Source organism: Oncorhynchus kisutch, linkage group LG18 (assembly GCF_002021735.2).
Source record: "Oncorhynchus kisutch isolate 150728-3 linkage group LG18, Okis_V2, whole genome shotgun sequence".
NCBI classification, from domain to species: domain Eukaryota; kingdom Metazoa; phylum Chordata; class Actinopteri; order Salmoniformes; family Salmonidae; genus Oncorhynchus; species Oncorhynchus kisutch.
Genome location: NC_034191.2, coordinates 68,410,133 through 68,420,804, shown reverse-complemented (window position 1 = coordinate 68,420,804; position 10,672 = coordinate 68,410,133). Strand labels below are relative to the sequence as shown.

General features: G+C 39.6%; 1 protein-coding gene across 2 annotated transcripts; it reads left to right on the top strand.

The window, feature by feature from the left end:
- The first annotated feature begins 1,735 nt into the window (after window positions 1-1,735).
- si:ch73-264p11.1 (SH2 domain-containing protein 1B) lies at window positions 1,736-10,672 on the top strand. 2 transcript variants are annotated; one of them, XM_020507410.2, is made up of 4 exons: window positions 1,736-2,264; window positions 8,958-9,021; window positions 9,167-9,335; window positions 9,485-10,672. In XM_020507410.2, exons 1-4 carry the CDS (start codon window positions 2,125-2,127, stop codon window positions 9,523-9,525), a joined length of 414 nt encoding a protein of 137 aa, XP_020362999.1. In that variant the 5' UTR covers window positions 1,736-2,124; the 3' UTR covers window positions 9,526-10,672. The 2 variants fall into 2 exon arrangements, 1 of the variants encoding a protein (XP_020362999.1); XR_004204037.1 differs by having other exon boundaries at window positions 1,756-2,264; window positions 8,469-9,021.

The window sequence follows — 10,672 nt, the reverse complement described above, 5'->3', positions numbered from 1 at the left end:
CACCCCTATATTTGTCAGTTCCCCTGCTCTGTTCCCTGCTGCTGCATTAATTGTTTTTTTTCTTCTGTGTTACTCGTTTGCTGATGCTGTTCCTGTCTCGTTCCATGTCCGTTCTATACTAAATGTTTGACTCCCCGTACCTGCTTCGTCTCTCCAGCGTCATCCCATGTGACAGTTTGGGGTTTTAGGCTGGGTTTCTGTATAGCACTTTGTGACATCGGCGGATGTATAAAGGGCTTTATAAATTCATTTGATTGATTGATTGATTCTCTCTGCTACCGTATGGCAAGTGGTACCGGAGCGCCAAGTCTAGGTCCAAGAGGCTTCTCAACAGCTTCTACCCCTAAGCCATTAGACTCCTGAACATCTAATCAAATGGCTACCCAGACTATTTGCACCCCCCTCTTTTACGCTGCTGCTACTCTGTTTAGTATCTATGCATAGTCACTTTAATAACTCTACCTACATGTACATATTACCCCAATTACCCCGACTAACCAGTGCCCGTGCACATTGACTCTGTACCAGTACCCCCTGTATATAGTCTCACTATTGTTATTTTACTGCTGCTCTTTAATTATTTGTTACTTTTATTTTTATTTTTGGGGGTATTTTTCTTAAAATTGCATCTTTGGTTAAGGGCTTGTAAGTAAGTGTTTCACCTGTTGTATTCAGCCCATGTTTATGAATCCCCCCCAACACACACACACCTTTACCTGCACAAAATTGGAATCAGTCATGTAACTTTTGGATTAACCAATTAACCAAAGGATCCATCAAACGCATTTGGGGTGTCATCATATAGTGGTCTCTGACTTGTGGTCAGACTAGCTCAGGTGGAATAAACTTAAACTTGTGCTTTTTTTAATGCAAAATTGAATGTCATTGAGAAAACAGTAAGTATATGTAAAGTATATGTAATCTGATTACAATATTTTTGCTGGTAATGCAATTGGTTACATTTTTTTTTGTAAACACACACACACACACACACACACACACACACACACACACACACACACACACACACACACACACACACACACACACACACACACACACACACACTACCTGATGATTGTGCCAGTTGAACTTTTCGGCTATCAGTATCCTTTTCCGCACAAGTTGTTTGAAAAAGTTACTGTAATAATGTTACTTGTTACATTACTCTGTTACTCATAAAAGTAACGTGTTACCCCCAACACTGGTTACGGGGCATTCTGACTCTGGTTGAATAGAAGTAGGTTAACCAGTCTGTAAACATTGGAAAACGAAGTATGAGCTACTGTCCAGCAACTGAGTTATCTCGAGAGTGACTAGCAGCAACACTGATTATCTAACCTGGTGGTAGGTTAGGAGAATTAACATAACAGGTTAGAATAATTAAGTTAAGGTGAGGAAGAGGGTTAGGGTATGTCTCTCTCTTTCTCAATTCAGTTTTGAATTCAATTCAAGGGGCTTTATTAGCATTTTAAACATATGTTAACATTGCCAAAGCAAGTGAAGTAAATAATAAACAAAAGTGGAATAAACAATCAAAATGAACAGTAAACATTACAGTAAACATTTCCAAAACAATAAAGACATTTCAAATGTCATATTATGTGCAAATAGTTCAAGTACAAAAGGGAAAATAAATAAACATAAATATGGTTTTATTCACAATGGTGTTGGTTCTTCACTGGTTCCCCTTTTCTTGTCTCGCTCTCTCTCTCTCTCTCTCTCTCTCTTGCACACACTTCCTGTGATCTTGTGGCCGCAGAGGCGTGTTTGAAAGAGGGTCTGTGAGATATTGAACCTTTGAAGAGTGTTCTCTGTCTGTGTCTGTCTCTGCTCTCACTGCAGATTATGGAGAGATTGGTTGATTGATTATCAGAGAGTAACTTTACCAACGCTACCTCTGCTAGCTTCTCTCTGGGGTGAGGAGACAGAGAACACAGGGAGAGGAGAGGACAGGGGAGAAAGAGAAGAGTGGAGTGAAAAAGCAGGGAAGAGTATCAAAAGAAGAAGTGAGGACTGACTGAGGAGAGTGGGAGGACCAGGCCTCTGAGTGGTCTGATACAGGAAGAGTGGTAGAGAGGGAGGGTGTTGACCCCCTGTTGCCCCGCTGTTGGGATAGTTACAATGGCATCGCCTCCATTGATGTACCACGGGGCAATCAGTAAACTGGACTGTGAGGATCTGCTGGGGAAGAAGGGGAAGGATGGAGCCTACCTCATCAGAGACAGCGAAACAATCCAAGGAGTCATGTGTTTGTGTGTCTAGTGAGTATTACACTCCTTGTTCTTTTTACAGAAATGTAGGACGTTTAATGTACACCAATCCATCATCCAAGCATTTTATAAATGCTTTATAGAATCCATCCTAGTTTTAATATTGCAGGGTGGTTTGGTGCTTTAGGGAACACTAGTCAGTACTCATTGGAGAAAGCCAGGAACCCCTGTGACATCTATAAAAAGAATGAGTGAGGAAGAAGGGTAACAATTAACCTTACACATTACACACTCGATGATCAGTACAGCCCCATACCCTCCATGGCTAATTGTATGTGGACACCTGCTCGTCAAACATGGGCATTAATATGGAGTTGTTCCCCCCTTTGCTGCTATAACAGCGTCCACTCTTCTTGGAAGGCTTTCCACTAGATGTTGAAACATTGCTGCAGGGACTTGCTTCCATTCATCCAGAAGAGCATTAGTGAGGTTGGGCACTAATGTTGGGTGTTTAGGCCTGTCTCACAGTCAGCATTCCAATTCATCCCAAAGGTGTTCAATGGAGTTGAGGTCAGGGATCTGTGCAGGTCAGTCAAGTTCTTCCGCATCGATCTCAACAAACCGTTTCTGTATGGACCTCACTTTGTGTATGGGTGCATTGTCATGCTGAAACAGGAAAGAACCTTTCCCAAACTGTTGCCACAGAGTTGGAAGCACATAATTGTCTAGAAGGTCATTGTATTCTGTAGCATTAAGATTTCCCTGCATTGGAACTAAGGGGCCTACCCTAAACCATGAAAAACAGCCCCAGACCATTATTCTTCCTCCATCAAACTTTATAGTTGTCACTATGGATTCGGGCAGGTAGTGTTCTCCTGGCATCTGCCAAACAAAGATTCATCCACCTGACTGCCAGATGGTGAAGCATGATTCATCACTCCAAAGAATGCGTTTCCATTGCTCCAGATCCCAATGGCGGTGAGCTTTACACCACTCCAGCCGACGCTTCGCATTGCTCATGGGGATCTTAGGCTTGTGTGTGGCTGATTGGCCAGGAAACCCATTTCATGAAACTCCCGATGAACAGTTATTGTGCTGACATTGCTTCCAGAGGCAGTTTGGAACTCTGTATTGAGTGTTGCAACTGAGGACAGACAATTTTTACGAGCTATGCGCGTCAGCACTCTGGGCGGTCCCATTTTGTGAGCTTGTGTGGCTTACCACGTCGTGACTGAGACGTTGTTACTCCTACACGTTTCCACTTCACAATAACAGCACTTACAGTTGACCAGGCAGCTCAAGCAGGGCAGAAATTTGATGAACTGACTTGTAGGAAAGGTGGCATCCTATAACGGTGCCATGTTGAAAGTCATTCTATGTTTTATTATTTTATTTTATTTTGTTGCATATAGATTGTGGCTTCCACAATGTATGTAATTGTAATTGTCTCCTTCATTTCCAATCTCCCATATATTTTTTCTGTAAATATATAAAAAATAAAAATGTAAAGACAAAACCCTGCCACCCCTCCCCTAATTGGAGTAAACTAGTGGACAACAACACTTAGGCTTCTACTTCCAGCTTATACATACATTATACATTTTACGGATACAGTATATATTACAATAGTTATCTTTTGTTTGTTTTTAGTCCCATCCTCCCTCCCACTCAACCCCTCCCATCTATCTCTGAACACCATCCAGGTTCTATTTGCCATACATTTTCAACTGTGCTATGATGTTTCACAAAAGATCTGAACCTTTCTAATCTTACAGATTCTATATATTTTAAATTAAAGATAAACATTTTTGCTAAGAGTACTATTATAGTATTGATCGATTGACTATGACTTTTAAAATCACCCAGCAGTGTTATTTGCAGAGTTAGCTCCAGGTAAATGTTGCAATTCTTCAGCCATTCCTGAACCTGCGACCAAAAACTGAAAATAATCTAATGATTCTGTCTCTTCGCAGCTAAATCTGCAGAACTGGCATGGTTGTATCCCCCATATATATAACATTCTATTGGTTGCAATAATTTTGTATAATAATTTAAATGGAAAAACTCTTAAGTTTTGAATCCAGAGTTGTTTTGTGTATCAGTCCATAAACCATGTGCCATGGAATCAGTACATTGAAAAGCTCTTCCCAACTATTATGCAATCTATATGGCACAGCTGTAAATGTTTTGGACCTTAAATGAAACTGGTATCATTTTTTTTATTTATCACAATTTTCTTTAGCCAATTTTGCTCTTTAATGCAGGGCAGACAGACAACTGCCTTACTTTCTCCCCCTTCCACTTGCCTCTTCCATTTTTGCAGTAATGCTGCAATTAGTTGGTTGTAATTTTTAATAGAGCATATATTTACATAGACATAGATACATATATTTACAATAGAGCATATATTTACATCTATTTTTTGTTAGCTACAAGTGTGACATATTATATCAATAGTCCCGTTTAATTTTGTCTGCCTTGCCATTCCAAATAAAAATGGAAAATGTTTTGCTCATATAATTCAAAAAACAGTTTGCTAGGTGTAGGCAAGGCCATAAGCAAATAGGTAAACTGTGATATGACTAAAGAGTTATCAGGGTGATTTGTCCACAAATGGGCAGGTATTTTCCTTTCCACGGTAGCAAGATCTTATTTATTTTGCTAACTTACTATAAAAATGTATTGTAGTGAGAGCATTTTTTTCTTTCGGGGTATGAACACTGAGTATGTGCATTTCACCATCACACCATGTATTTATTATATAAACTATACGGTAATGTAAAAGTTAGATATTTTTTATTGATCCAATACGTAATATGGTACATTTATTATAATTTGATTGTAATCCAGATAGGTTAGAAAATGTATTTAGATCCTCTATGAGGCTGTGGAGGGATCCAAATTGTGGATTTAAAAGAAAACACCTTTTTTTAAGCACTGGATTTCTAGGCCCTTGATAGTATTATTGGATCTGATTTTAATAGATAACATTTTGATGCCATAATAAATAGATATGCCGATAGTAGACAACCTTGTTTTACTCCTCTTGACAGTTTAATACTTTCTGAGAAATATACATTATTTACTATTTTACACCTAGGGTTACTATATAACTTTATCCCATTGTATAAGAGATTTTCCAAAATTGAAATATTCCAGGAATTCATATATAAATTCCAGTCGTACTTTATCAAAAGCCTTTTTAAAGTCAGCTATGAATACCAGGCAATGTTTCACAGATTTTTCATAGTGTTCTATTGTTTCCAGTACTTGTTTTATATTATCTCCAATTTATTGTCCATGTAAAAAACCTGTCTGATTAGGATGAATAATATACGACAATACCTTTTTAATTCTTTGTACTATAAATGTTTCTAGATTTTTTTGCATCACTACATTGAAGTGTAAGGGGCCTTCAATTGTTTAAATGGACTGGATCTTTATATTTACCACTTGGGTCCTGTTTCAGTAATAATGAAATCGGACCTAGTTGAGTATCTAATAATATACAATTTTTATAGGAATGGTTAAAACATGCTAATAATGGTCCTCTGAGTACATCAAAAAAAGGTTTGGTATCCCTCAACTGGTATGCCATCCAGCCTTAGACTTTTCCCAGACTTAAATACTTTAATTGTATCAATAAGTTCCTCCACTGTAATTTGGCATTCACATGATTCATTCTGTATAGCTGTTAATTTTACATTATTTAAAAAAATCTTTACAATTAACTTTGACTAGTGGAGATGAAAGGAAAACATATGCTTAAAGTACTTTGCTTACTTTGCTTCTTTCAATATGTAATTTGGTGAACATGGGTGACTCCGTCATTTGTAACACGTTTCAGTCAATTATTTGTGTGAGTATTTCTATGTTGAAGATTTAAAAAATAATTTGGTGCATTTTTCCCCATATTCCATCCAGTTCGCTTTGTTATAATATCTTCTTTCTTGAATAACTTCCTCCAGTTCTTTTAGTTTTTCCTCTAACTTTTGCCTTATGGCAAGGTGGTCCATCATGCTGGAACAGGGGCAGCAGGGTAGTCTAGTGGTTAGAGCGTTGGACTAGTAACCGGATGGTTGCAAGTTCAAATCCCGAGCGGACAAGGTAAAAATCTGTAGTTCTGCCTCTGAACAGGCAGTTAACCTACTGCAGTCATTGAAAATAAGAATTTGTTCTTAACTAACTTGCCTAGTTAAATAAAAAGGTATTGTTTGTCACCAAACTGTTCCTGGAAGGTTGGGAGAAGTTGCTCTCAGAGGATGTGTTGGTACCATTCTTTATTCATGGCTGTGTTCTTAGGAAACATTGTGAGTGAGCCCACTCCCTTGGCTGAGAAGCAAGCCCACACAGGACTGGACAGGACTGTCTTCTCCGGATGCACCAAACAATCGGAAAGGGGATTCATCAGAGAAAATAACTTTACCCCAGTCCTCAGCAGTCCAATCGCTGTACCTTTTGCAGAATATCAGTCTGTCCCCAATGTTTTTCCTGGAGAGAAGTAACTTCTTTGCTGCCCTTCTTGACACAAGGCCATCCTCGAAAAGTCTTTGCCTCACTGTGCGTGCAGATGCACTCACACCTGCCTACTGCCAATCCTGAGCAAGCACTGTACTGATGGTGCCCCGATATTTGTACTATTTTCTACATTGTAGAATAATAGTGAAGACATCAGAACTATGAAATAACAAATATGGAATCATCTACTAACCAAAAAAGTGTTAAACAAATCAAAAAATATTTTATATTTGAGATTCTTCAATGTAGCCACCCTTTGCCTTGATGACAGCGTTGCACACTCTTAGCATTCTCTCAGCCAGCTTCATGAGGTAGTCAGCTGGAATGCATTTCAATTATCAGGTGTGCCTTATTAAAAGCTAATTTATGGAATTTCCTTCCTTATTAATGCATTTGAGCCAATCAGTTGTGTTGTGACAAGTCAGAGTTTGTATACAGAAGATAGCTCTATTTGGTAAAAGACCAAGTGTCACGTGTGCTCCCTCTCTGGCCTCTAGGTCACCAGGCTGCTGTTTGCACACCTGTCACGTGCATCAGCGCCTAATGACACTCACCTGGACTCCATCACCTCCTTAATTACCTGCCCTATTTGTGTCACTCCCTTTGGTTCATTCCCCAGATGTTGTTTCTGTTTCATGTCTGTATGCTGTTAGTGTTTCTTGTTTTGTATTATGTTCCGTTTCTTTATTAAATATTCACTCACTGTACTTGCTTCCCGACTCTCAGCGCACATCGCTACACCAAGTCCATATTATGGCAAGAACAGCTCAAATAAGCAAAGAGAAATGACAGTCCATCATTACTTTAAGACATGGTCAGTCATTACGCAAAAACCATCAAGCGCTATGATGAAACTGGCTCTAATGAGGACCGCCACAGGAAAGGAAGGCCCAGAGGTACTTCTGCTGCAGAGGAAAAGTTCATTAGATTTACCAGCCTCAGAAATTGCAGTCCAAATAAATGCTTCACAGAGTTCAAGTAACAGACAATCTCAACATCAACTGTTCAGAGGAGACAACGTGAATCAGGCCTTCATGGTCGAATTGCTGCAAAGAAACCACTACTAAAGGACACCAATAAGAAGAAGAGACTTGCTTGGGCCAAGAAACACGAGCAATGGACATTAAATCTGTCCTTTGGTCTGATGAGTCCAAATTGGTCACGTTCACTGTCTTCAAACTCCCTGTCATAGATGAGCCAAGGCGCAGCGTGCATGTAATTCCACATCTTTTAATAAAGTGAAACTTTCACAAAAAAAACAGGTATACAGAAACCCGAACGTGATGCAACCGTGGCGCACACAAACACACACAGAAAATAAATAATTACCCACAACATTAGGTGGGAAAAAGGCTGCCTAAGTATGATTCCCAATCAGAGACAACGATAGCTGCCTCTGATTGGGAACCACACTCGGCCAAAAACAAAGAAATAGAAAACATAGAATGCCCACCCAAATCACACCCTGACCTAACCAAATAGAGAAATAAAACGGCTCTCTAAGGTCAGGGCGTGACAAAATTTGAGATTTTTGGTTCCAACCACCGTGTCTTTGAGACGCATAGTTCTTGAACAGATGATCTCCGCATGTGTGGTTCTCACCATGAAGCATGTAGTAGGAAGGTGCTTTGCTGGTGACACTGTCTGTGATTTATTTAGAATTCAAGGCACGTTCTGCAGCGATACGCCATCCCATCTGGTTTGCACTTAGTGGGACTATCATTTGTTTTTCAACAGGACATTGACCCAACACACCTCCAGGCTGTGTAAGGGCTATTTGACCAAGAAAGAGAGCGATGGAGTGCTGCATCAGATGACCTGGCCTCCACAATCAATCACCCGATCTCAAACCAATTGAGATGGTTTGGGATGAGTTGGACCACAGAGTGAAGGAAAAGCAGCCAACAAGTGCTCAGCATATTTGGGAACTCCTTCAAGACTGTTGGAAAAGCATTCCAGATGAAGCTGGTTGTTAGAATGCCAAGAGTGTGCAAAGCTGTCATCAAGGCAAAGGGTGGCTATTTTGAAGAATCTCAAATATAAAATATATTTTGATTTGTTTAGCACTTTTTTGGTTACTATATGATTCCATATGTGTTATTTCATAGTTTATGTCTTCACCATTATTCTGCAATGTAGAAAATAGTAAAAATAAAGAAAAACCCTTGAATGAGGAGGTTTTCAAACATTTGACTGCTGCTGTATTTGTGTGTTGTGTTTCTGCAGTAAAAAGAAGGTGGTGTATACCTACAGAATCCTCCAGACCCACACTGGAAGCTACACCCTGCAGGTACACCCTGTGTGTGTGTGTGTGTGTGTGTGTGTGTGTGTGTGTGTGTGTGTGTGTGTGTGTGTGTGTGTGTGTGTGTGTGTGTGTGTGTGTGTGCGCGCTTGCATTTGTATGTGTTTCTGATGGTCTGTCTGTCTGTGTGTAGACAGCGTCTGGTGTAGAGGAGAAATTCTTTAAGACGTTAGAGGAGCTGGTCCGCCATTATAAGCGTCGGGGGCAGGGATTGGCTCAGCATCTGCGCCACTCAGTCAAGCGGAAGACACTGCTACAACTTCCCGCCCCCAATGTCATCGACGAGGTGCCTGATTATGAAAGTAAGTAACACTCTGTCTGTCTGTCTGTCTGTTAGTTTCACTTCCATCTGTCACTGACTTTTTTTCAGACCTTTATCAGATGTCCAGATCGTTATCATCCTTAAATACACACTCACTACTTGTCCTTTCTCTGTCCCTCTCTTGTCTAGATGTGGATGCATCAGACTACGTTGTTGTTCTGCCCTCCTGATTCAGCAGCACACCCCTGACCTACATCATCTATGAGCCTGTAAATATCTAGGTGTGGTGCCTGCAGGCAGGTTTTTTTTTTTTTTTAATCCTGATGCCAGGGGCGGATTGGTTATCTGCCATTTGCTCGAAATGCCAAATGAGCTGGTCAAATGTTAGCCCATAGGGCCAGTCTAATTCTTTTTTTTTAAAGCTAAATTATCATTATCTGGCTAATACTGTAATTGGGGCCTCTAAGGAAAAAAATGTGCTGGTGTGTTAGAAATGCCAGGGCTGATTTTTGGTCTCAGTCCGCCCCTTCCTTTTGCAATGTGTTGTGTGCTGTTCTGTGTGCTAGGGATACTGAGATTGTCAGAGAGAATAGTGTTTGTCTGGTTGTTGAAGTGGAAGTTAAAATCAAATTTTATTTGTCACATGCATGGAATACAACGTGTGTAGACTTACTGCGAAATGCTTGCTTACGAGCCCTTTCCTACTATGCTGAGTCAAAAAAAAAATATATATATTTATATACTATAAAATATATAGTAACACAAGAGGAAGAAAAAAACAAGAATGAAGCTATATCATAAAAATAATATTTTGGTGGGTGCTTATATTTGTCCTGTCTTACACATCTACAGGTGTGTATTAATACGCATGTGTGAATTGGAAATTCGTTTTTTGCATAATCCACTCTCCCGGAGACACCTTCGGAGAGTGGGGTAACAGGGAATACCAGTATCAGTACCATATCAATGTGTAGAAGTACAAGGTTTTTGAGGTAGATATGTACATAAAGGCAGCGTAAAGTGACTAGGCATCGGGATAGATAATAATAATAAGAGTGAAATAAAGAACAGAGCAGCATATGTGTGTGTGTGGCGTCAGTATGCGTGTATGTGTTGTGCGAATGTAGTGTATCTAAATGTATGTGGGTTTGTGAGAGAGTCAGTGTATGTATAATATGTATATCATCCTGTGAGTGAATAGTATCAGTGCACGTACACTCCATAGAAACATCCCATAGAAACATTAATATATTTTTGTCACTATGGCATTCCGAATAGAGTTTATTTACTTGTAAAGATTTAGGCCTACTCTGGATAAGACTAAGCTGTAATGTGTAAATGTTCCTAGCTTAAATAAAAAGTTTGTAAACACCAGTA